The sequence below is a fragment of the Triturus cristatus genome, chromosome 4_1 (genome assembly GCF_964204655.1).
Source record: "Triturus cristatus chromosome 4_1, aTriCri1.1, whole genome shotgun sequence".
NCBI lineage: Eukaryota > Metazoa > Chordata > Amphibia > Caudata > Salamandridae > Triturus > Triturus cristatus.
In genome coordinates, this window is record NC_140585.1 from 922,480,436 (window position 1) to 922,507,882 (window position 27,447).

At 46.3% G+C, this 27,447-nt stretch overlaps 1 protein-coding gene across 3 annotated transcripts in view; it reads right to left on the bottom strand.

Annotated features, from left to right (window-relative positions):
- Positions 1-13,432: 13,432 nt before the first annotated feature.
- The window catches only part of SCO2 (synthesis of cytochrome C oxidase 2), a 61,079-nt gene continuing 47,064 nt past the window's right edge, over positions 13,433-27,447 (bottom strand). For all 3 annotated transcript variants that reach the window (XM_085653754.1, XM_085653755.1, XM_085653756.1), the window contains one exon: positions 13,433-19,112. In XM_085653754.1, the coding sequence (XP_085509880.1) occupies positions 18,140-19,112 (973 nt within the window). In that variant the 3' untranslated portion in view covers positions 13,433-18,139. The remainder of the gene's footprint in view (positions 19,113-27,447) is intronic.

Sequence of the window (27,447 nt, forward strand, 5' to 3'; positions counted from 1 at the left end):
GGGACCACTTGAATCTTCTATGGGAGGAAGTTGCGGCCCTCTTGGCCAAAGGGGCCATCGAGCGCGTTCCTGGTCCAGAAGTAGGCCGTGGTTGTTATTCCCACTACTTTCTGGTTCCCAAGAAGGGGAAAGGGGGCCTACGCCCTATCTTGGACCTCAGGAGCGTCAACGCCTTCCTCCGGAAGGAGAGGTTCAATGTTCTAGCTGCCCTAGACTCTGGAAACTGGATGGTAGCGTTGGATTTGCAGGACGCTTATTTTCACATCACCGTCCTGCCGGCCCACCGGTGTTACCTGCGGTTCATGGTGGGTCAGGAGCATTTTCAGTTTACTGTGCTCCCCTTCGGCCTCACCAGTGCCCCTCGGGTGTTCACGAAAGTGATGGTAGTGGTCGCAGCTCATCTGCGCAGATCAGGGGTTCCAGTCTTCCCCTATCTCGACGACTTGCTGTTGTAGGCGGGCTCGCCCCAGCAAGCCGTCTCCCACCTCCAGACTACAGCCGACCTCCTGCATTTGCTGGGGTTCCCAATCAACGTGCCGAAGTCGCATCCGAGTCCCTCCCAGAAGCTCCTTTTCATCGGGGCGGTTCTGGACTCGGCGCAGTTCCGGGCTTATCCTCCGGAGCAGCGGGTCTGGGATATTCAGGCTCTGATTCCCATCTTTCAGCCTCTATCCCGGGTTTCGGTCAGGTTGGTGCTGCGGCTTCTGGGTCTGATGGCCTCCTGCATCCTGTTAGTGCATCACGCCAGGTGGCGAATGCGGGCTCTGCAGTGGGACCTAAAGTTTCAGTGGGCCCAGCATCGGGGCAACCTGTCCGACCATGTCTTGATCTCGGAGTGCACCGCACAGCAGTTGCAGTGGTGGCTCACGAACCACGATTGGGTCAGCGGCAGATCCCTCTCTCTACCCCACCCGGAGCACATAGTGGTGACGGATGCGTCCCTCCTGGGATGGGGGGGGCCACATGTGGGAGGCGGAAATCAGAGGACTCTGGTCTCCGGCGGAGTCTCAGCTCCATATCAACCTTTTGGAGCTGAGAGCGATCCGACTTGCACTGAAGGCATTCCTTCCCGTTGTCCGGGGAAGTGTGGTGCAGGTGTGCACGGACAACACCACCGTCATGTGGTATTGCAACAAACAGGGCGGGTGGGGTCGTGGACCCTTTGTCAGGAGGCTCTGCGCCTCTGGACATGGCTGGAACATCAGGGCATCACCCTGGTGGTTCAACATCTGGCGGGCTCTCTGACTGCCAGAACAGACAAACTCAGCCGCCGGTGCATGATGGATCACGAATAGCGTCTCAACTTGGACGTGGCGCAAGGCCTCTTTCGGCAGTGGGGAGAGCCTTGGTTAGATCTATTCGCCACCTAAGAGAACGCGCAATGTCAGCAGTTCTGCACGTTGGAGTTTCCAAGTCGGCACTCGCTCGGGGACGCTTTCATCGCGAGTGGAGTTGCGGTCTGTTGTACGCCCTTCCGCCTATACTACTTCTGCCCAGTGCTGAAGAAGATCAGGCGCGACCGGGCTCAAGTCAACTTGGTGGCTCCGGATTGGCCACGAAGGTACTGGTATCCCGAGCTACTCAGTCTGTCAATCGATCCCCGATACGACTGCCTCTTCAGGAGGACCTTCTGTCGCAGCAGCAGGGGACGGTCCTCCACCCGAACCTGTCCAGTCTCCACCTCCATGCGTGGAGATTGAGCGGCGACAGTTGATGCCATTTGACTTGCCTCCTGAAGTCTGCGATGTGATTCTGGCAGCCAGGCGTCCCTCCACAAAATCGGTATACGCCTGCAGGTGGAACAAATTTGTGGCATGGTGCACAGCAAAGACTGTGGATCCCCTTTCCGCCCCTCTTTCTGAGATTCTTCTCTTCCTTCTTTCTTTGGCCCAGCAGGGCTCTGCTCTGGGCACTCTTAAAGGTTATCTTTCTGCTATCTCTGCTTTCCTCCGGCTTCCTGATCAGCCTTCTCTTTTCAAATCCCCTGTTGTTTCTCGCTTCTTTAAGGGCATTACTCACATGTTTCCTCCTGTCCCTTTCGTAATGCCTCAGTGGGATTTGAATCTTGTTTTGACATATCTGATGTGCGCTCCCTTTGAGCCACTTTATAATTGTCCTCTTCGTCTGTTGACGCTTAAGACTGCTTTCCTGGTAGCCATCCCCTCTGCTAGAAGGGTGAGTGAGCTCCAGGCTCTCTCTTCTAAGCCTCCTTTCCTTTCTATCCATCCAGACATGGTTGTGCTCCGCACTCGTCCTTCCTTCCTTACTAAGGTTGTGACTGTCTTTCACATCGGGCAGTCTGTTACGCTGCCCACCTTCTTTCCGCCTCCACATCCCTCGAAAGAGGAAGAGAGGCTCCACCGTCTGGACCCAAAACGTGCACTCTCCTTCTATCTGGACCGCACAAAACACTTCCGGGTGGACGACCAACTCTTCGTTAGCTACGTGGGCGCTAAGAAGGGGCGGGAGGTGCACAAGCGGACCATCTCTCGGTGGGTAGTTTTCTGCATCAAAGCTTGTTACTCCTTAACTAAAAAGGAACCTCCTGTAGGGCTGAGGGCCCACTCCACTCGGGCCACGACGGCGACGACTGCCCTGGGTCGGGGAGTCCCCTTGCAGGACATCTGTCAGGCAGCAACGTGGGGCTCGGTGCACACGTTTGCCAAGCATTATTGCCTGGACAGCCAAGTCCGGAGAGACAACTTCTTTGGCCGTTCTGTTCTCCAGGACTTTCTGGTGTGATCTTGGTTCGCAGACCCACCACCGGGGTTGGTATTGCCGTGGTATCTATTCTAAGGTGAGGAATCTAACTAACGTGTTTCTTTCAGATGAACAAGTTACTTACCTTCGGTAACGATGTATCTGTAAGAAACATTAGTTAGATTCCTCACCGACCCACCCATCCTCCCCGTTTTGCGAACCGATATCTAGGTTTGAGGTCATCCCTACCAGGGCCCTAGAATTTTTTGGCACCAATGTCGGTCTCTTGCATGGCTCTGCGTTCCTGGCGCAGAAAGCTATGTACAAGAACTGACGTCAGCGCGCGAGGGCGGTGTCTAAGTACTCCGACGTCATTCCGGCGCACGACGGCGACAACGGACGCGGAGACGCAGACGACGTCTAGCGACGCGCAAGGGGTATTTCTGACGAAAAATCTTTCCGGATCCAGCCTGACGCCTGGGGATATTCTAAGGTGAGGAATCTAACTAACTAATGTTTCTTACAGATACATCGTTACCGAAGGTAAGTAACTTGTTCATTTAGCAAGCTCGCGCTCATGGCTGAAAATGACCTTAATACAATTTTGTTTTTCAAAAAACTTTAGTGTTTAAATATGCGTTTTACAATATGAAATTGAGCGCTTAAATGAACTGTATGTAATACTGTGATGCTTTTATGGCTCGTTTTTACGAATCACATAAAGCTTAAGAATTTAATTGAATTGACTTAAAAAGTAGATGTCATTCTGCAGCCAAATGTCTGGTTACCAAACCCATCTGCCCCGGACAGGTAAATGGTGTGGCCTGGTGTAGGATTCATGATTTCAACCTTCTGCAGGACAAAGTTTCGGATGTATTCTTCTTTGGTTTTGTCATTGGCCAAGCATGACAATTGCAGTGGACACAGTTAAGGGTTACTTGCTGGCCTTTTCATGTTTGCCTGGCCAACCCTCTCTTCACGTCACGGTTTGCGATGCATTTTCTAAAGTGCCTAACACGTTTCCTCCAAAGCCATTCGTCATGCCTCAGTGGGACCCAAATACTCGCCTTATGTGCACACCATTAGAACCTGAGCACAGTTGCTTGGTACGGTTACTGACAATCAAGACAGTCTATTTATACACAATCACTTCTGCAAGCCGTATAACTGAACAACAGGTGCTCTCTTTGTAACCACCCTACACCTCTTTCTCACTGGACAAATTGGTGCTGAGGACTCAGGCTGCCTTCCTGCCAAAGGTGGTTTTGGCCTTCCATGTCAGTCAGTTGATTACCCTGCTGACTTTTTTCACTCTGCCACACTTCTCAAAAGAGGAGTAGAGGTTCCATCGACTTAACCCCAAGACGGCATGGAGTTTTTACATCGACTGTATTAGAGATTATCATGTAGATAATTTGCTCTTTGTGGGGGTACACTGGAACCAAGAAAGGCAAACTGATGTGTAGCAGGAATCTGTATAGGTGGACCGTCCTTTACATAATGCCTGCTATGCACTGGCTAAGAAGGAACCCCCAGAAGGCATGCAGGCTCACTCCACCACAGCTGCTATGAAAGCATTGTCAATGGGGATATCATTGCCTCCTCATCAGTCTTCCCGTCCAATTCCTTAACAGTGAGCAGCTTCTCTGCTCCACAGAAACACTATACCTAGCAGAGCTTTAACACTTCCCACAATATGGCGCCACCTAGTTGGTGTGCATAAAGGGGAAGTGCGTCATGAGAACATCCTGTTCGGTTTTTTTCTGACTTTGTCAGTTTCCGTGTGCCTAGCGGAGCAGGTAATCGGGTAAGTGTTTTTTACATGTTCCTTTTGTTTTCCTAGCGGCCTGCACAAGCAGCCGTTCTTCTGCCTTCTTTCCCTTTGCTCGCTGCTTTGGCGGGTGGTTGGGCATTTTTTTTTTTTGTATTTGGTGAAGGCAGTTGGTATTTTTGTGTTTCGGCGGCCTGCTCTAGGGGCCGCTTTCCTGTCTGGTACACGATTTGTAACCCTCTAATGCTGTCATTCACACATGCGGCTTTGGAATGCTTCGCAATCGCCCGGCTTCAGCAGCTGTGTGTAGTATTACTTACTTTGTTGTGTGGAAGCGGCTTGCTCTAGCGGCCACTTCTCGGCGATGGTGCCTTAACGCTCTGCGCCCTCTGTTCTGTTTGCTTGCATGCCTCCCCTATGGGTTTTCCCCGTCCAGCTGGCTCCTATTTAGGACTGCCGGGCACTTCCGGCTTGCGCAAGAGGTTGGGAGCCACGGGACTTTGTTTCCATTTAAGCGAGTCCGTGGCTGTTGGTGCCCTTCCTCTGCATTTGGCTGCCATGGAGCAAGGTGCTTCTTGCTCTTCTGCCCCTACTATGGATGCCCTGCACCTCCTTGTCAATGCTGGTGCTGCTGCTTTCCGGGCTCGGGAGGCGGATGGCCCTCCTGCTAAAGTGCCTCGCCCTGTTCCCTTGCCTGATGATGTGGGGCCCAAGGAGGATTGTGAGCATGGTCGTTTTGTCCAGGGGTCAGAGCTCTCAGATTTGTTTGGCCATATCAGGGAGAATCTGGGTTTCACACCTCCTGTGCTGAAATGTCCTGGAAGATGACTTTTTTACCCAGTATCATTAGCCTGATCCTGTCTATTTTCTCCTACACGGCGCTGTGCGCACGGTACTTACCCATGAGTGGCAGGATGTTGACAAATGAGTCTTCCCTCGCTATTTAAGTAAGCGTCCTCCGTTGAAGGGGTTTTCTGCTGAATTCTCTGTCAGTCAAGGTTGATAATTTGATGGCTGGCCTTTCCACGCAGGGCTTGGTTCTGTCAGATGATGCCCTTCCTTTTGACGCTGTTGATAAGCTGGTGGAAGGGGCGCTGCTTCCAACTTTGCTGTCCGGGCTGCGACCTACTCCAACTATATGGTCCGGTCCCTGTTGAAGGATTTCCAGGTCCCCTCTCTTCTGTTACAGGAGGGGGGGGGAGGATGCCTCCTCTCGCTTGGCTCTCATGGAACTGCAGGTGCGCTATCTCTCAGACATTTCCTTTGATAATTTGTGTGCCGCCGCGGCTGCTTCTGGGGCTTACATTGCTGCTCGTCGTCATATCTGGATGAGGTCTTGGAAGGCGGAGTTCTCTCAGAAGTCGGTCCTGCTTAAGTTGCCGTTTGTTGATTCCAAGGTGTTTGGGCCCCAGCTGGAAGACTTAGTCAAGCAATCGGCTGAAAATCATAACCTTGTGGCTCCTGTTCGCCCTCCTTCTCGGGGGCGTGGGTTTGGTTATCGCAGTGCTTTTGGCTTTCCTTCCGCCATGGGTGCTCCGCAGCCATTTCGTGGGAGTGGGTCGTGGTCCGGGGGCCCCTGGTGCTGCCAAGTCCCGGGCCCAAACCTGTGGTTCTGCCTCCACTCCTTCTCCAAAGCAATGACTATCTGCCTTTTCCGGTTGGAGGACGCCTTCGCTTCTTTTGTCATCGCTGGTTAAGTCTTCCAGATGCCTGGGCGGTCCCGATGGTGTCCTCAGGTTACTGGTTTGAGTATTCCTGTCCTCCCCCTCCGGTCTTCCGGGAAACTCCTCTACTGTGTTATCTTCGGAGGCGGGCGGCCTTGCTTGAGGGTGTATGGCTTCTCTTGGAGAAGGCTGCTATTGTGGCGGTTCCTCCTCTTGAGCTGGGGCAGGGTTGTTTTTCCATCCTCTTTCTGGTCTCCAAAAAGGATACGACTGACTTGCACCCTGTGTTAGATCTGAAGAGGGTCCATCTCTACCGTCCTCGTCGTCATTTAAAAATGGTGACTTTGCTGTCTATCCTGCAACTGGTGCTGGCGGGGTGCTTCCTTGCCTCCCTGGACCTGAAGGACGCCTATCTGCATGTGCCCATCCATCCTGCGGATCATCGGTTTCTTCGCTTTGCTGTCAACTTCTGGCACTTTCAGTTCCAGGTGCTTCCTTTTGGCCTTTCATCGGCACAAAGGCTTTTTATGAAGCTCTTGGTCCCTCTGGTGGGTATTCTCCATTCCAAGGGACTGCAAGTTTTTCCCTACACTGATGATTGATTGATTGTTTCTCCTTCTTTCTCTCGGGCACAGAAGGATGTGGACCAGATCTGTTGTCTTCTGGAGTCCTATGGGTTTCTCATCAATCACAGGAAGTCCTTCCTGCAGCCCTCCCAGACTCTGAAGTTCCTGGGTGCTCTCTTCCGGATGGATCTGGGGATGGTGTTCCTTTCCCAGGAGAGACAATTGACTTTATTCAGGCATCTTTTGTGGGTTCTGTCTCAGTTCCAGGTGTCTGTCCGGCTCTGGTTGCGGAGTCAAGGGGAGATGGCTTCAACTCTGCATCTCCTTCCATGGGCCCGTCTCCATTTGCATCCCCTCCTACTTCACATTCAGGGCCACTGGGATCCGGCCTCTCAGGACTACGATGCCCTTATTCCTGTTTTCCAGGGATACGGGCTGCTCTTCAATGGTGGTTGTTCCCTCGGTCTCTCCCAGGGTTTCGATCTTCTTCCTCCTCCGGCTGTGGTGTTCTTGACCGATGCCAGTGTAGTGGGTTGGGGTGCGGTCTGCGGGTTTCCAAGGCTCAGGGTCGGTGGTCCTAGTTTGAGGCTTTCCAGTCATCGAACTGGAAGGAGTTGAGGGCGGTTTGGTTTGCCCTTCTGAGGTTTCCTCCCCTCATTCTGGGTCGTGCTTTCTCTGTTCAGATTGACAACCATGTTGTTCGCGCTTATGTGAATTGGGATGGGGGTATGTGCTGGTCTCCGTTTCTCCTTTCCAGGAGGATCGGTCTATGGGCTGAGCGGAATCTCCTTTCTTTGACAGCTGTCTATCTTTCGGGGAGGGAGAATGGGCCTGCGGACTCAATGAGCCGGGTGTTTCCTTCCTTGGTGACAATGTGTCTGTCCCCTCTTCTGTTCGATCAGATTATCTCCTGGTTCAGCCTTCCTTGGCTGGATCTCTTTGTCTCGGAAGACTCTGCCCTTCTTCCTCATTTTTTGCAGCCTTGTTCCTTCTCGGCTGGCCTGTGCGATCAATGTTTTCTCCGTTCCATGGTCCCTGGGGCTCCTGTTTGCCTTCCCGCCCTTTGCCTTGATCCCCAGAGTCCTCCGGAAGATTTGGTGGGTCAGGCGATGGTTCTTCTGGTTGTAACGGAATGATCCCTGCGGCCATGGTTTCTCCTTCTTCTGGCCTTGTCGGTGTGCCCCCATTGGCAGTTTCCCCTGTGTCCCTCTCCGCTGCGTGCTCCTCTTCTGAGCATGACCTTGCTGCGTCGCCTCCGGCTGGGAGTTTAGCACTTGAGAGGTTAGGTTTGTTGGACCAGGGTTGTTCTCTCCAGGTGGCCCAGAGCATCCAATTATCTCGTAGGCCTTCCACCTGGAAGTCTTATGGCCGTCATTGGAAAATGTTTCCTCCTGGTGCCTGGAGAAGTGTCTCTTCCTCTTCCTGTGCTGCTGCTGGACTTTTTGCGTGATGGGTTTGACATGGGTCTCACTGTATCCACTCTCCGTGCTCAGAGGGCTGCCATTCTTTCCTATTGTGGTCCTCTGTGACTTCTGTCTGCCCCTTGGCGTCTCATCTTTTGCTGAGTTTTTTGATACAGCGTCCTGTTTCACACTCTCCTGTCCTGGCCTGGGATCTTCCCCTGGTCCTGCAGGCCTTGACTGGCCCCCCATTTGAGCCGTTGCTCTCAGTTTGCCCTAAGTTCCTTTAGGCTAAGGTTCTTTGTTTGGTGGCCGTTTCTTCTGGGCGGCAGGTTGGTGAGCTTGGTGCTTTGATGGCCTCCCTCCCTTTTTTGTGATTTTGCTCTGACAAGATGATTCTGCATCCTAGTTAGTTTTTTCTGCCCAAGGTTTTGTCTTCTTTCCACTGTCCGGAGGATATTGTCCTTCCTGTTTTTTCCCCTGAACATTCCTCCCCGGTGGAGGAGGTTCTGCATTTCTTGGATGTGTTGAAGGCTCTCCGCATCTATCTGGATTGAACCAGTGCTTTTTGGAAGGTTGCTTCCTTGTTTGTTACATATGGGCTCTCTGGGAAGGGCCTTCGTCCTTCCTTGTCCACTTTGACTCGATGGGTGAAGTGTGCTGTTATTTTAGCTTAGGAGTCCTCTCACTGTCCTCTCCCTTCTGTCCAGGGTAGGTCCACCCGGGGTGTCTCCTCCTCCTGGGCCATGTTTAAAGGTGCCTCATTGCGTGACATTTATAATGTTGCATCAATAAACAAAAAAGTGCCAATGCTGCACTTTGTTCAACAGAAACTTGATCGAAGTGAATTGAATAAAACAATACCACCGTCAACTCCTTTTTCAGTTGGATTTAATCCAGAGAATTTTTTGTCAAATTACATTAATTCTTTATCAAAATTATTTACACAAACCTGAAAGCAACCGACATTTTCAAATAAACATACTGTTTTGAATAACACAACCTACATTCAAGATTTTTCTTTTTTGATTCTTCATTCACTTGCACCACAACCTCATTCGAAACCGACAATCATCCACAGATAAACCACATACTCACTGGTCAAACACACTATTTACACAACATATATATCAAATTGACATTTAGAAAACATCATAGTTAAATTCAACGAATCAACAGAAAGGCCATCAACAAACATCAGTTTATCGTAATTCTGAGAATTGCACTCTGTTTTCTATTTTCCGAAATAGATTGGCCTAAGACAAAAAGGTCTACGCATTTCAAATCCCGCCTCTTGTGGGGATTCTCATCAGGACCAATAATAGCTGCAACTAAATGCTTTCAAAGGCTCCCCTGGTGTTGCAAACATACACTCAACTTGGAACCATTAGAGGTAGAAGGTGGATTCTTTCGTTACGCGAATAAATCTTTTATGAAGGTATGTGCTCTTCGAGAAGGCTTAATGGTTGGCCTCAAGGTGGACTTGCCTCGACAGTCTAAAGAGTGACTCAATCGCTCGCGGCACCACGGTCATACAAAACGTCCTGCTCGTTTGATCAGTGTATAATGTTGCCACATGGGCCACTCCCCAAACCTTTGTTTCCCATTACCGTCTTCAGTTGGGGATGGCGGCCTCAGCTACCTTTGGCGCTCATGTTTTGTCTGTACATGGTTTGTGACTTGTACTGCTTTCCTGGTTATTAAATGGACCTGTCATGATGCATATCCTGTTTTTTTTTTTTATTGCAATCACCGTGCACGTGGGTATGGGCTCACTGTTCAGGAATGGGACGGGAAGACGGACGAGGAGGTAATGTATGGTTCCTCACCGGTAATCCTCATTACTTCAAGTCCTGATTTTCCTGTTCCATTCCTGAGCCCTCTTCTCCCCCCCCCCCCCTTTCCTGTTTTTGTTTTCAGGTGATTGTTTGGTGTTTGGTTTTTTCTCTGGGTTACTTTGGTATTCTCAGGATGTTTTCATGACGCACTTCCACTTTATGCACACCAACTAGGTGGGGCCATATTGGGGGAAGTGTTAAACCTCTGCTAGGTATAGGGTTTCTGTGGAGCAGACAAGCTGCTCACTGTTAAGGAATGGAACGGGAAGACTCGGAGTAATGACGATTACTGGTGAGTAACCAGCCATTTCTCAACATCTGCCAGGCTGCAACACGGACGAATGTGCACACCTTCAGTAAACACTACTGCCTTGACAGTCGGGGGCCGGGTTGAGAGGAGGGAGAATTTTACTTGCTCGGTCCTGTGGAACTCTTTGGACTAAGTCCACTCCCAAGATCCTCCACTTTTGGAAAGTACTGCTGCAGTTACAAGTATCCATCAGAAGTGCAAGATACTTACAGTCGATAAGTCTTATTTTGTATTAAACAATAAGAGATCGCCATCCCGCAGGATCCCTTAGCATATATGGCATGAGAGACCCTATTGTAGGCCTGGCAAAGCAGGAAGGGAAAATGAGTGCCCATCAAGTGCGTCTGCTAAAGCATTAGAATGGAGAGGAGAAAACAGTGGGCATAGCGCAACACCGTGGAACGCTTTCTACGATCCAGTCGACTGTTAACGTTCCATGACAGAATGTGAAGATCCGTAAGAGGAGGGCAAATTGAATAAAGTATAGCTGGGTAAGTGGGCCCCACCAGGGAGGCCACGGGTGTCCAGCAGGGGGATGTGCTGGTGCAATATCTGTTGCCATTGGATTGGTGTGATGTGACAAAATAACTAAGTAGAGTGAGAAAAGAACAGTCAATGAAATTCTTGTACAAAAGAAACGAAAACTCCCCTCCCCCCAACAACACCCCACCCCATACTTCAACCACGGAATTATCTGTTGCCCATAAAACTTCAACAAAAACCAGAAAACATAACTGAGTCAAAAGTGGAGTGGTGGACCCCTCCTTAATACAGGATCTCTGACAGTCAGCATTCAGTAACAATATGACCATTACAAAGGTTACACTCATGAAAGTCACCCAGTAGCATCGTCAAAGCACAGGACTGGAGGACAGCTCCGTGTCATCATCAGGTGGGGAAGAAGGGGTCACCTCCTGCAGAGCACCTTCCTCCGGCGCCAGAACCTGGAAGGCCACAGCATTGTCCGGTGACAGATCTAAGTCCTGTAGTATATTGGTTGATTCGAGGTTGGGAGGAATGGGGACAAGAGGTCCTGTCTTTCACCAGGTTTACGTTGGAGGGTACAGCAGGAGCAGTTGAACAAGCACCCAGCCTGCTTGCTACAAGACACGCAGCAGCACAAGCAGCTAGGCAATGAAGTGACTTTAATCTGCATGGGGAGGTCGAGCATTAGCAGGGAGACTCAAATTGATAGCAGCGACAAAATGATGCAGGACTCCCAGAATCCACTCAATGAAGAGACAGGTGTGGCTCCCAACCCCCAGACAAGCTACTCAGATCAATACTAGGGATGGCTGATAGCAGACTCCCCCCTCCCACCCCCTGCCTCACAATAGGGGAGACCCAACCACTGGACGCAGTCACCAACAGCCTGCCTACAATCAGTCCTCACAATCAGGATGGAAGTCAGGTACTCCACGGGTTTTGGGAGTCAGATAGCCTCACAAGCGACACGATGGGCCAGGACCCCCTCCGTAGGCCAGGATGAGCATTAGGGCAGGGGGGAGTGTCACTATTCATTTCACAGCGGTAGCAAAGGAATCTGCTTAAGTCTTGATCACAGTGGGGGGGGAAGAGGGTTCCACCCACTCTCCAACGCTATCTCTCAACAAGGATCTGCAGTTAGAGCATCCACCCGAAAGAGCACTACTGAAGGTAAATAACTTGTTCAGCATTTGCATAGCACGTTGTACCACAATAAGGTCGCCTCAAAGCTCCGAGAGGAACAGAATAGATCATCTTAGGGCCTAACCAGCCATTTTATTGATACAGATGGAACTCCGCAGTTCTTTTAGGTGAGCAAATTCAGCAGACATTTTATGTCCTATTTTGAGAGATTCACATTTGGATGCAGGCCAACCCCTCTAAGACTCAAATTCTCAGCACAGAACCACCCAGTCCTGCCACCTTGCCTTTTGCGTGGCCACTTTACTACTGGTTTTACCTTAAGCCACCCAAATCAGTAGTTCCTAAATAGGCATACTTCCAAATGGAAGGGGGAGAAATCCTCACCTTATAACTTAAAACAGTACAAACAACCTTTTCAGCAAATTCCACACCCTCCAAAATTGACTACTACGACTGGATATACTGCGGCAATATTGTGAGCATAATTTCCTTACAAATAATGTTAACAAGATCTTGGCGCTTGGTGAAAAGAAATACTAAATTGGTAGTTAAGAGAGGTTAAATTAGGTCTTCCGTTACAAATATATAAATGTATAGGAGTACATTTTGTGACTTGTTAAATTGTATAGAGTACTCTGAAATAGCCCATAGGGAGAGTTTTAAAAGTGACCTCCACCCCGGGCAAGAGAAAAATTGTACAAGGAACAACATCAGCCTTTTGAGCTACACCCTCTTACGGACACTGTTTACAATATCTGTTAAACATAATATAATATTGTACAAGGGGGAAGTAAGAAGTTAATCTGTAGAATAAAGATATATTAACTGTTCTTTCTAAAAGTATAGTATTTAATTTGGTTCACTTTAAAACTGCCTTGCATACATAAAGGTCACGTTGGAGAGGGCAGACCTCTCTTATTTGCTTCTCTCAAAAACAAATGTTTTTTATTCAGACTATATATTTTGTATGTTTACTTCCTCTGTAAATACTGGTTATCCCAAGTACTGATACCCAATTGTGATATAGATCTTACCCTCCAGGGATGGACTGCCTCTTCCTTTGGAAACTAATGCTCAAGATATATCTTGATTGGGCCACCAATGACGAGAAAAGATGGCTACAAATCGATGGTGTGCTTAAATGTCAAAAAAGCATTACAAAATAGTTCTAAGCGTTTAAAGACTACCACAGTATTAATATCGAACAAGAGTTAAGAATCGAGCCCTGCATCATTAAGTAAATGGCTTAAATCTTCAACCAAGTTGAAGAATCAAGTCAAACCCTTTACTGATGAGCTTCGCTGGAGAAAGCCCACTCAATAGCCTGTTTACATATAGTTTCAAAAGAATCAATTGTCTATAGAGATATACCCAAGATAGGGAATTAATAGGCAACAAAAGTAAAATCGGTTCATCTACAGACAGTAGCTCTTTGTGGTAATATGGAATATGGGTGGGCATATCAAGTACTAACTTAATGCACTGTTGTGGCCACATGGCATGGCACATTATGATTCAACTATAATGTCTAATGAAATAAGACAGTACATTATCTAATTTTATATTAAGTGTTTTATACAACATTGAACATGTTAACTTAATCAAAATGTTTCGGAAATAACACTGTACAACTGTAATCCACTTTATTAAATTGAATATGGAATTACATTTAAAACAAAAGTTAATGGTTATGAAAATGTGAAATGGTTTCATTTAATCATGGTTTTACATAGCTCAAATTAACTATTGGGGCATTGCAGCACAGTACTTGAGGAGATGGATCACAGAAGGAAGGCGATGGGACTGGTAACACAACACAGTCGGCATCAGTGAACTAGACTTTAAAAGACAGAGTAGAAGACATACAGTGACTTTAGACCAGGAATGATCTTTAGAATATGTGAAGATGTCAAACGCTACAACTCTGCCATCTCTCAGTGGAGAGTGTACCTCATAACTTCTGCAGCTCTGAAGAAAGGTAAAACAGAGGTCTAGGTATTAACACATCATGATCAGCTTTGGCATGCACGCTTTTCGTTTAAAGATATACCACACCAAGCTTAATTTATCCAAGGGTGCGCAATTCCTATTGTCCAAGACATATTGTGTCAGGTTGGTGGCTTAGTGGACTAATAAACCCACTCTAGGGGCCTGTGTTCGACGTCTTGGTCACAGGTTCAAATCTTGGTAGGTATCCTCAGCATTTCATCCTTTAGAGGTCGATAAAATAAGTTACCATTTAGATTGGGTAACAATAAACATCTGTTATTCAGTGCCAAGATACCCTTGGGTGAGCGTGCACTTTACAAATACACATTTTATGTAGGTTATAGACAGCAAGTTTTTATCGAGGACCAAGTCCCTGCAGCACAAATACTTTGGTTGCCAGTTTACAGGACCAGAGTAAGGATCTGTGAAGGAGGAATGTCTGCCGCTATGGCAAAGGTTGTATCCACATGTAGAAGTGGTTCAAAATTGTCTATATGATTTATTAATGCAAATATTTAATTATTAGGGCAAGCACTTTAAGGAAATGAAATGGGGAGAGGATGTAGCCTTACGGCTAGAGCGGTCGACCTTGAAGCTGGGGGACCGGGTTCGAGTCTCGGGCAACGACGCTCAACATCCTGTGATTCTGGGCAAATCACTTAATCTCCCCGTGCCTAACAAAAATGAATGCGTCTTTCTGTAATGAAACTGGTGCTCATGTAAAGCGTTCTGATACCCATTGTCTCGGGACTAGTTTTCTAGTTTGCACTATATAAAACTCAAAAAAAAAGAAAAATGTAGTGACGTGCGCTCAGCTTGAAATACTGGCAATGGCTTCAGTATAAAACACGTAGACATCTGCAAAATGTAAAACTTTCAAGCTATTTATAATGCTCCGAGTATATGAATATATATATGCATAAGCGTAAGGCAATACTGGATTGGGTTTGCTTTCAAAATAAACTGCACAAAAAAACTGCAGCTTGAAAAAAATATTGTGCTAAGCTATTGTGCAATTTTAAAATCCATTCTCCGAGGCATCATTTAGTAAAATGTATGTGATGCGTGCCAACATATAAAAAAAACTCCTCTATACTCGCTACTGCTAGCTATACCTCATGGCTGTCTTTTATCTCGTTATTTCTCCCTTTGATAGACTAAACTGGTTGACAATTATCGGTACTTTAAGCTGAAATTTAAATGCATTTTGCTGCTATAGCTGGAATAGTTTTGTTTCATACTTCTGTCTTATTCAATGATCTATTCGATGCACCACAGTTCACTTTTTTTTATTTGCTCTAGAAAAAAAAAAACCTTTTTTGAAATGAAAAACACATTCTTAATTGTGAATCAGTAAAAGGCCTGATTCTTAAAGAAAGTCACAAAAGTGCACCAGTGGGTATATATTCTAGCACTAGTGCAGATTTATGACTTTTTGAAAATTGCCAAGAGTTTACAGAAGCAGGTCTGGAAAACCTACTCTTAGCAAACGTTTGAAATCCATTTTCACGTGAGGCTATTATACATGCAAACATTATGACACAAGAAAATCTGCTCAGTGATTGAAAATTAACTTTCGCTAAATTCCCTATTTGCCATCCAGATAAAAGTTTTGTTTCTTAATCAGAAGTATATTTCCAACCGTTTCCAGTGTCGGAAGATAATAGGGAGCATTTGATGAATACCCCTAAGTTAGATTCTAGGAGTGTACAGATGCACAGGGCTATCTAACTTTGAAAGCACAACCTTTTGCCTACTCCCGGCCTCTGGTGGCAAAATCGGACTCTTGCTACAATCGAAACCCCTATAAAAAGCGAGCACTAATGTAATGAGAGGGTCTATTAATGAGAATGCTGCCATAATGTGTCGCCACATGATAGGTAGATCTCTGAAGCCCCCGTTCCTTGAACACGTAAATATTTTTTTAACATTTCACACCTATGCGTTCCTTAAATCTGAAAAAGCCCTGAAAATGATGGAACACTGTCCCAGGCAAAAGAGAGTCTCTGTAACTTCTCTCTTTCTTGATTTTAAGAAAGAAGAATAAATAAGTTTAGTAAGAAACAATGCCTGTGTCCCTTGCCATTATTGTTCCTGGACCCAAAACGAACTGTGATCCAGGAGAAAGTCTTGCACAAGCTCTTTGTTGTTGCCCAATCCAGCCTCAAGAGAGCTTTAACTGATTATATGATATGACTCTTAAAACATAACCAACAAGGCACCCACATAAGCAGCAACCCTAGAGAGGCAAGATGATCCTCCAGTGAGACATTTTGATTCATTCTGATCTCCACCCCTGCACAAATCACTGCTAAGACGTCACATGGTAGGCTTCCTGGTCTGAATACAACAAATGCTGTGAAAACATAGCTAAGAGCAGTTTTCTCACAATCTACTCTCCTTTTACTCGGGTAGAGTACTAGATTGAACTCGGCAGTCTCTTAGACTTGTCCCCCTGTCGCTCTGAAATCGTTGGGAGGTCCTTCAAGGCTTACTCCTTTTCCATGAATGTGCCTAACCCTGTGGAATAGCAATCACAGACAATAAATCCATCACTTTTGCCCGTAAGCTACCAACCCCACTACAATCTTGAAATCCATCCAAGCTGATAGCATTTCATACTACACTAGCTAAAGATTTTGCCAGAATACATTCAAGCACACCAAACACTTTTTGCTGGAAGACTGATGTTTATTTTGTATGGAACGGACTCTATCTAAAATAACAACTACAAGGATTGCTCTTCTTATTCTGCATAACTGGTGCACCCTCAATAGCACCCGAGCAATTTGGTTACACCACAAGAAAATCCTTAACACAAATGCACTTTCTGCCTCACTTAAATCCACAATTGAGACATGTTTATTCCATTCTTGTATCAATGAGCGGCAACTAGAGGCCTTTGAGTGTAACCTGGCCAACTAAATACACACTAGCAATATTGAATAAGACCAGGTATAGCCGGGATCTTAGTAACTTTAACTCTGGAGGCTATTTAAGCCACTGACAATGTATGTGCCTTTTACATCATGCATAGAAAATTACACCCAGATGGCAGCTCAGTCAAAAATGTGGGTTTTCACCTACATTTTGAATCTCTTTCCTTCTGCCCTACCATTACCACTATTTTATGTCAAAATCTAATCACTGTACAATCAAGAAGTAACTCTAGTGACAGTAACTATAACTCGTGACCGACAGTAACTATAATTCGATGCCACTAGACTTCTGGCCACCGTCTTGCGTCACCTGCCCCAGCCAAGAATGTCAAAAATCTGGCGAGTTACTTTAAACCCGACTTGTCACTATCGGCACAACTGAAACATATGGTGTCCAACTGTTCTTTTCCTCCTGAAATTGATACGTAAAATCTTGCCCTACCTTCCTATGAATGTTCATCGTGCAGTAATTCAGGCCACCTGAGTGTAAACACTGAGTCGCCTTTTATTAGGAACAGACAAAAGCCTATTAAGTTGGCTACAAATGGTCCAGAATGGAGCCGTCAAACTGGTCCTCTGGCTTTCACTCTACTCTTCTGCCTCTGGAGCTCTGAAAGCTCTTCACTGGCTACTGGTCAATAAAAGGGTAACTTTTAAAGCATGTTTGTAAAGCTGTCGACCACATAGGGCCACAATATTTAAGACCTATAGAAAAGATCCCTGAAAGTATAGTCTTATAGGGCCACAATATTTAGCTCAAATATTCATTAATTACAATCCCTCTCATTGTTTACGATCTTCAGAGGCCTGCCTGGTGGTTGTTCCTAGAGTTAAGAGGTCTCGCTCAGTTAGAAAATCTTCCCCAGTAAGAGCAGCTAAATTGTGGAATGAACTTCCTTACAATCTTCGTAAGATTTCTGACTTACAGAAAAAGTGTTTAAGGATCCGGCTTTTCTGCAAGTAGTTCTTAGCCTGTAATGTCTGGTCTTGTCTAATGCTCTGTCTTTTTAGCACCCAGACACCTTCTGAGGTATTTTCCGCGCTTTGCAAATATTATAACATAACACAAATACAACACTGTGACACCACATATGCGATAATGCAGCATCAGAGATGTCCTTTGTGTGACTTATGATGAGGCCATCAAACTGATCAACAGAGTGCATTGTACATGCAATGGAGAAGACCCGTAAGGTCCAATGTACAGAGAAAAACACTTGATAGCCACTTTATCCAAAAAATACATATTTTAATTAAGTGTTGGAGCTAAAGGTAATTGGTGCCAAAATATCACATGTCCGTGCGACAGTCTGTAATCCTTATTGCGCACCTGCTAGCTAAATAGAGAGGTGTAGGTTTGCATGTGTGTTTTGATGCTCTTGACCATGTCAACATCTTTCTTGCTGCGGTTGTAGTAATCTGTGAAAAGCCCATCTGGATTCAGCAAGTAAATAATGACAGTGTGGTCCACTATGTAGTCGTTGTCCTCATCCTTGGGGCCCGGACTGTAATATACTCTATATGCCTTCCCAGCCTCCTTCACTTTCTCACTGGTGCCCGTTAGCCCTAGGAGGCGTGGGTGAAATTCTTTCACATACTTGGCCATTGCATCAACATTGTCTCTCTCGGGATCAACAGTCACAAAGACTGGCAGAACCTGGGGAAGTGTACTGTCCTGGTCCAAAAGATTGACGACAGAGGACAATTTTTCCAGCTCATCTGGACAAATGTCTGGACAATGAGTGAATCCAAAATAGAGCAGTACCCACTGCCCCAAGAAGTCCTTCTTAGTCCTGGGGTGTCCTGTGTGGTCCACCAAAGAGAAGTCCCCCTGTCCGACAGATAGCTTTTTCAGATGCTCAATACGCTCCATCTTCTTTTTTCGCTGCTTCTCTGCACGCAAGACAAGCCACAATACCAGAACTCCGCCACCCAGCACTCCGGTGGCCAGAAGCCGCATACCCAGCTTTAGATGCCCACCTGTCTTTACTGGGTCATTTGAGGATGGCAACTGAGAAAATGCTCTATTAAGTCTGCACTCACGCTTCACCAATCCCAGTTGAACATATCCTCCAAACTGCACCCCCGGCCTCCTTGCTGAGATGTTTCTGTCCAAGGAGTGGGCTGTGTTTCTTATGGTTAAAGATGTCTCAGGTTTTGAAGCCTGGCTGCAGCTATCAGACAAATGACGCGCCATGTCCCTGCATGAAAGTAAAGACTTCCTCCACCGGAGGGACGTTGGAGATCCACATGTAGTCAATCTCCACACACCACAGGCCCAGAAAGCATCAAATAACTTGGGAAGCCTGAAAGAGACATAAAATAAGTTTAGAATTAGCTTGATCTATGTCATTTAATCTGTGGAGAGTTTACTCAAATTCCACCAGGTTCCAAATATTACATTGCAAACCATTTCAATGGAATCACCGTTGAAACAATCATCCAATCGAAAATAACTGGTTAAAAAGCAAAATGGTAACCTCTCCTAAAACGTACTAGTTTCTTAAATACTTCTATTAATATTATTTTTTTTTTTACAAAATAACTTGAAACTGTAACCATAATCCGTATTTTGATTCTTTGTATTGGTTAATTTTTTTCTCAAGATACAGATGTATCTACCATAGTATGGATGCAGGCAAATAAAAACCTAAATCCCTCTGACATAAATCCAATGTTTCACCCCATCTAAATAAACAGAGCAGGACGTGATTCTGTGGTTCTAAGCAGATATCTTGACATGTGATGACATTTTGTAGGATGGATGTACATTTCCTACACTAAAAAGGATGCGATTTGATGTCCATATCCCCATTCAAAATATTTTTTACAACACGCATAAACAATAACAAAATAAACAAGCATTGGCAAAGCCAGACGATCTCTCCTTTGGGACCTACTGGCTTTCCCAACTGATTGGCAGTGATTGGCGGTGCTCTAAAAGTTCGATAGGCTGTGCAACATTGTAAAAAAAAAAAAAAGACTATGGTAGTTGCCTCATTCCACTGGCACACACGTGTCAGAAGGCACGCACACACCAGCGAAACGAAGCAGGCGCAACTTGTTTCATTTATTTTTATTTACTGATCCAAGATGGCCAGCGGTGCTTGAATCGGTAAATAAAAAAAATTACGACTGGGTGGGAGGTAATGGAGGAGCGAGTGTGGGAAGAAGAGGGTGGAGTAGAAGCACAAGAGAGAAAACACTAAAGAAGCACAAAGGCTCGAGAACAACACAAAACAGGGTGGGAGAGAGAGAAGTACACATAAGTGAGAGAACAGCACTGAGCAGGAGGAGGACAGAATCACACAAATGAGACAGGTGGAAAACTCATGTACACGTGGAGTGCTTAAACAAAAAGAAACAAGAAAGAAGCATGGTTGGGGGAAAAGCCGATGGATGAGAAATCACTATAGAGCGAGGGGAGAAGCACACAAGGGAGAAAGCTGGAAAACACATGCACTCTCGTGGCATGCTGAAGAGAAAAAAAAGGAAACCAGAAATTCCCTAAAAGTGAGCATTAAAGAGGACATGCTCCAGGGAGGGACTACACAAGATGGACAAGGCAAGCCATCGAATAAGAAACAAGCAAATGAGACGGACAATAAAGCCAGCCAATGCTAAGCACTAGGTGGACTTTAAGATCTTGATATCGGAGAGGAACACACCAAGATATTTCATTCCCCAGTGCACCACCCGCACCGTGGAGGCCCAGGTACCAAGATTGCCCCCTCCGCCCAAGACCCAAAGGGTGGACTTTCGCTCATTCATATAGAGGCCAGAGGTCTCACCAAACACCTGCATGATGCTCAGCAGCCGCGGTCCAGCCCTGTCCAAATTAGTAAGAAAAAACAACACGTCGTCGGCATATAGGGCTATGCGATCCGACAGCCCATCGGTCCATTTGAGACCGGCCAATTGCGCATCAATGCGCACCCAGGCAGGGGCCAGGGGCTCCATAGCTAAGGCGAACAGATATGGAGATAATGGGCACCCTTGCCTGGTGCCTCGACCAATAGTAAAAACCGACGAGACAGAACCTGCCACGCGTACAGACGCCGTTATGTCAGTATAGAGTAGGGTTAAATAAGACAAGAAGTGAGGCCCTAAATTCAATCTGCGCAGTAGTGCAAATAAATACACCCAACTCAATGAGTCGAAAGCACGATCCATGTCTGCGAGCAATAGCGCCACGCGCACCCCTAGGCCCCCGACTGCTGCGATAGCGGTGTGCGCTCTGTGAATATTATGGCGGGTCGCCCGCTGGGGCATAAACCCGGCTTGGTCCAGATGAACTAGGGAAGAGATATGGGGCCGGATACGGTTAGCCAATGCCTTGGCCAGGACCTTGGCCTCGGCGTTAAGGAGGGAGATAGGACGATAAGACGCCTGGTGTTCGGGAGGTCTACCGGGTTTATGAAAGACCACCACCTCTGCATGCCGCCAATTACTGGGCAGACGACAATGCTCCCTGGCTTCCTCTACAATGTTGCGATAGTGAGGGCCAAGTTGTAGGAAATACTGTTTAAAAAATTCATTCGGGAAACCATTGGGACCTAGGGCCCTCCCAGGGTGCAACTCCCGGAGGGAGGAATCCAGTTCATCCTCTGAGTGGACGGTCCAACTCCGCACTGACCTCGTCCGACGGGGCTCTAGGCGAGAGATCGTCTAGAAAACAGCCTATCGCTTCTGCTGGCAGACATTCCCTAGGAGTATATCGTCCGCATAATACGCCGCAAAACTCTCTGCTATGGCCGACAGGTCCAATAATGGTGACCCATCAGGTCCGATAATACCCGGGAGAACCAGGGAGCCCGACGCTCCTTGACACAATCTATGTAATAGCTTACTCGACTTGTCTCCCCCACTGGTATATCCTACTCCGGGTTGCCAACCAAGCCTGGCGGGCTTCGTCTAGCAAGAGGGATGAGTAGCTTTGTTGCGCAAGCAACAGTTGGCGGCAGACCAGCCACCCCCATTCATCCCTGCTACGCTTCTCCAGATCCAAAATTGTAGCTTCAGCCTGAATAAGAGACTCTCTATGGACCCGCAGGCCGCGGCACAGAAGGAGATGTCCACCCCGCGAAGAGTGGGCTTCATTGCCTTGTGGTAAATATTTTGTTACCGGTACTATTTTTTATGCGGTAAAGTCTATCTAAGAATAACTCAGTAAAATGAGAGGCAGAATCCGTGGTATTAGAGGGTTTAAAAAGGCTTTATTCCTATACAAAGGAATACAATTCGAATTGTGGGCCTTATATTCCATCACCACGAAAGTTCAGGAAGGAAGGAACATATATTATTGACAGATAGGCAGTTTTATAGAAAATACATTACAGTAAAACAGATGCAAGAGGCGTAACAGCTGATAAAAGGTGCATACGTAGCTAATAGAGGGCGTAATTTAATAAACGTCATCATACATGATGTCATAGGTGGGTGGATCCATAAGAGAATCCTGCAATGTCAGCAGAAATAGTTGGCAGAGATGCGCGCGCAGCCGCATGACGTGTGATTGACGTGTAACGAGAGGGTGAAGGGGACTTGACATTTAGCTCTACATGTGGAGACAGAAGTCTGGGGTTATGTCAACCTAATCCCGAATCATATCTAATATCCTATGTTTAAAGAACTGTGTTATCCAAAAAGAGAGGTCTTTTAGGATAGAATCTTATTCTATACTGACTATACTGACTGTTAGTGCGTGTACAAGCGTCTAAGTGTCTACACTAGATGCGAGGGAGTAGGAATATTCCATGGTAACGGGGCTATGAATTATTGGCATGAGGGCAGCGAGGCCTGGCCCTTTGCACGGGAGCTGGAAGAATGTTTACCTAAACTACTAGACAGGAATGCATCGGATGAGGAGCGAAGGAGATAATCTCGAAGGTGAAATACAGTTTTTGGCAGGCGACAGGCTGGATCAGGCACCGTTAGCCGCGCAGGGAGTAAGACAAAGTTCATGGTCACAGATGCGGGCTCAGACTGGAGCTTTCAGAAGCAGAAGGCAGGAAAAGGCTTGATGACAGAATTCGGGCCTACTCGCCTGAATCTGTAAAATGTGGAAAGTGAACCATATAAAGTCGGTGGCCTTTCATACTTAGGAATGGAATATCTGACCCATTCATGGCGGATCTGAAAGAGGACATGTTGACGGTGGACACACATATATTTGCGTCTTCAAAACTGGAGCAGGAGGGAACATACATGTACTTATAGCATGCACATGGAGCCGTTGGGGTCTACGATAGGGGACATAACTGATCACAAAATTCATATTTCCTCATTCCCTCCTTGTCCCCTTCGGACCCTTAGGAGATATCGATCTTCATCAATCCATCGATCTGTTCATATAGCATCATTTGTTCTTCTTTCTTCTTCCGGGATCTCGAACGAATACTTGGATGTGGGATACACGAGGTGGCACACAGACCACAAATCGCTGGCCCACATTGTAGACATAAGCAGCAACTGAATAGTATGAGAAAGCCAATACCTAGGAAGGACAGGGTTCTCCATCCCCAGGCTGACAACACGCCCCAGAACCAACCGGACCAAGTCCAGGTGCCTGGACTCTGGTGTATCTGGCTTACAATCTTATGAAGGCGAGTTATGGCTTTATATACTGACGGCGAATTTTCTGGGATGAAAACGCAGCAACTTGATCCGATGACCCTACAAGCTCCGCCCCTATCGGCCAGGATGACGTCAAGGACAAGACGATTTTGGAGCACAACAATCCGCATAGCAGACTGCTCTTCTGTTAAATTGCCTAAGGCGGAAATAGTTTCGTTCACTACGGCTTCAAGGGTTCTGGTTAATCTACGTATCAGCTTACTATTAGTGACTGTACCTATATAGGGAAAGAAACCTTTATTGAAATCTGTGTATTTCTCCCATGCTGTTTCAGTGTAATCGACAATTGGGAGATCTCTCTGCTGTCTATTGTGTACTAAATGGGTATTTCTATGATAATCAGGAGGAGCTAGGAAAACAGGTGGTAGAAGGAATGCTATGTAACAGGTACCATCCCAATCTAAAGGTAGACGTATATATGCGGTCTGGCCACATATAAAGTAGGAATGACGAGAAGCTCTAAATGTAGACTTGCCTTGATCACTGAATTTTATTACAGTGGTGCATTTACTATGGCCCATGTGTATGGAACCATTCTTTCTGATACATAATTCCCCTTTTACTGGGAATACTGACATGGCGGGCAAGATTGGTGTAGCTTCAGATTCAACGTTCAGGATCATAAGGTTAAGTGTAAAATTACCTAATCCATATACTTCATTTTCTAGATCAGTTCCTGTTCTTTTGGGAAGTCCCTCCTTGTTAGGGTAGCAGACTTTAAGCAAAACTAAGTTCAGGTTGCCCCATACCCAGTTGTCTTGATAAACTGCGGAATTTGAATCTAGGGAATTAATCAAACTAAACCATGCTCCACAGGAGCCATGGTGTGTAAACGGATAGGGAAAGAGGGGCAAAACTCCCTTATAGTTCTGATAGGGAGGGAGTTGGCCACATATCCAACAATTTGTGGCATTGCTGGTTTGATGGGAATGATGTAACATACTAATGAAAGTGTTATTGCGCAGCGCAAATCTATAAGACAATTCATGTGGAGGTAATTCACTAAAAGAATGTTCTGCAGTTATATTATAAGCATGCTTAGGAATAGGGTAAAACATGTGCAATAGGATGCTGACAATGATGATCAAAAGACTTAGAAAAAACAAAATTAATAATGTTACTGTACAATGACTACGAAATGATTTACAATACGCTTGCTTCTTGAGCAGCATGTGATTATTTCTTTCTCTATTCCGGTCCAGAGGATACATGTCAGAAACAAATTCAACCGATTCACCTTGGAGAGGACTTAAACAATCAAATTGTCTGACTTACTGGACCTCAATTTTAGTTTATATAGTTCTGAGTTCGATTGCTCAACCAAGGGGAGCTTTGAGTCTGTCTGTGAGGGAATACAGGGTTGAGTCTCTATACTGGGTGGTAGTCCATAAAATTTCTTGATATGACTCGAGTGCAACCACCCTTTTCTTCCTTCGATTTTCACGGCTGTCCTTGTGGTGAGTAAAACTAACTTCGGTGACTTCCACCTAGGATCCAGTTGGGTCTTCCGGTCAAAGTTCCTGACCAGCACCAGGTCACCAGGAACCACGTCATGGGGCTTCACCTCAGTATTGTCGGGAAAAGCTGCGGATACCTGTGAACGACAAGATTGTAGTGCAGACATCAAGGAAGCCAGGTAATCTGTCAGCATATTACAGTCAACGTCAGTGATTTTGCGAGGTATAGGCGTCCCCCACATATTTGGTGGTCTACCGAAGATCACCTCATACGGGGATAGCCCTGTTTGAGAATGTGCTACCATTCTCATGTAAAAGAGCGCAACTGGTAAGGCTACTATCCAATCGACTCCTTTTTCTCTACATATTTTGGACAATCTAATTTTCAGAGTTTGATTATGGCGTTCTACGAGTCCTGCTGCCTCGGGATGTCGGACACAGTGAAATTTCCATTGGTATCCTAATAGAAGGGAAACGTGTTTCATTAGTTCGGATGAGAACGGCTGGCCGTTATCTGAGTAGACAACACGTGGTAAACCGTACCGTGGGAAGAATTCTCGAACTAACTGTTTGGCAGTAGTCGGGGCAGTGTAATCTGAAACCGGGTATGCTTCTGTCCAACGGGAAAGAGCACAGACAACTACGAGAACATATTTGAATCCTCGACATCGTTCCATCTGGATATAATCCATCTGGAGGACTTCAAAAGCATGATCGGGAGTTTGGAATCCACCCTGTTCTACGGGGATGCTTTTACCTGGATTAAACTGACAACATATCATACTGGTACGAACTTTTTGTTTAGCTGCGGCTCGTAAATGTTTGTTGAACCAAATGTGTTGAATGCTGTCTAGCATAGCTTTTTCTCCTAGGTGCGCTGGACTATGTATAGTGTTAATGATGACTTGGACCATTGAGTCGGGAAGAAACCATATAGATTTTTCCTTCGTCATCCATCCTTGATCTGTTTGGATCCCTCCTAATTCAGTCCATTTCTTTATTTCTTCTGATGTAGCGTGTGTCTGTATATCAATTACATCAAGGGCGGGATCCTTAACTATCATGCAATGTGTTGGTGTCGGAACTATTGTCTTTGTCATGTCAGTTGTGTGAGTCTGATTTTGAGCAGTCTGTTTAGCTGTTCTGTCAGCTAGGTCATTACCCTGAGAAATGATATCGGTAACTTTTGTGTGGGCTTTGCATTTCATAATCGATATTGCAGTAGGTAGATGAATCGCGTCTAATAGGGCTTGAATGAGGGGTCCGTGTTGGATGTGGGCACCGTGAGAAGTTAAATAACCTCTCTCTCGCCACAGTACGCCGAAGTCATGGACGACTCCGAATGCATAACGTGAATCTGTGTATATGTTGACTTTTTTATTTATGGCTTGAATACAGGCTTGTGTCAGAGCGGTGAGCTCTGCTGCTTGAGCTGACAAAGTGTTAATACAATTTGTTTCAATGACTTCAGTGTCTGTTGTGACTGCGTAAGCGGCCACTAACTCTCCTGTACTTGTTCTCATACATGACCCATCTACGTACAATGTTAAGTCTGGATCTGTCAAAGGGATATCTGTCAAGTCTTGTCTGGGTTTCGTCGTGATAGTAATGACTTCGACACAATCATGTGCCAATGGATCTGTTCCGCCTACTGGTAACAGTGTGGCAGGATTTAACGTATTGCAACGTCTGATTTCTATATGTGGCTGAAACAATGTTAATTCGTAACCAGTAAGTCTCGCTATAGTCAAGTGTTGTGTTTGCGTGCGGTTCAAGAGAACCTCTACTGCGTGTGGTACTTGTACTGTCAGTTGGTGTCCTAACACTATGGCATCGCTTTGTCTGATTGCTAAAGCTGTTGCTGCCACTGATTTCAGGCACGCTGGAAGTGCCTGAGCTACTGGATCTAATGTACTAGAGAAATAAGCACATGGTTTGTGTGATCCTGCTTGTTCCTGGGTGAGTACTGACAAAGCAGTACCTTCGCGTTCTGTAACAAAGAGTGTAAACTGTTTACCGTAACATGGTGTTGCTAGGACAGGTGCTTGGCATAAAGCTTTCTTTAAGCTTTCAAAGGCGTGTGTATGTTCTGGAGTCCAAGGGAGGACAGTCGATGTGGCTGCCTCCTGTGTTGTCAACTGGATGAGTGGTTTTGCTAGAAATGCATATTGAGGGATCCACTGCCTACAGTATGAAGTGAGGCCTATAAAAGCCCGCACCTCCTTTTGTGTCTTGGGTGGTGGCATGTTAGCAATTAACTGTATGCGGTCGGATGTAAGCTGCCTTCCCTCCTTGGACAGCGAGTGCCCAAGGTAAACAACTCGCTGGACACAGAATTGCAGCTTAGAAGGGGCCACCTTGTGCCCCTTGTCAGCCAGAAATTTCAGAACCGTCAGTGACGCTTTTTCACATTCAGGTTCGCTTCGAGCGGTGATCAGCAGATCATCGACATATTGAAGCAAGGCAGTGTTAACTGGCATATGGATACTGTCAAGTTCTCGTTTCAGTGCTTGGCTATAGATGCTGGGGCTTTCTGTAAATCCTTGAG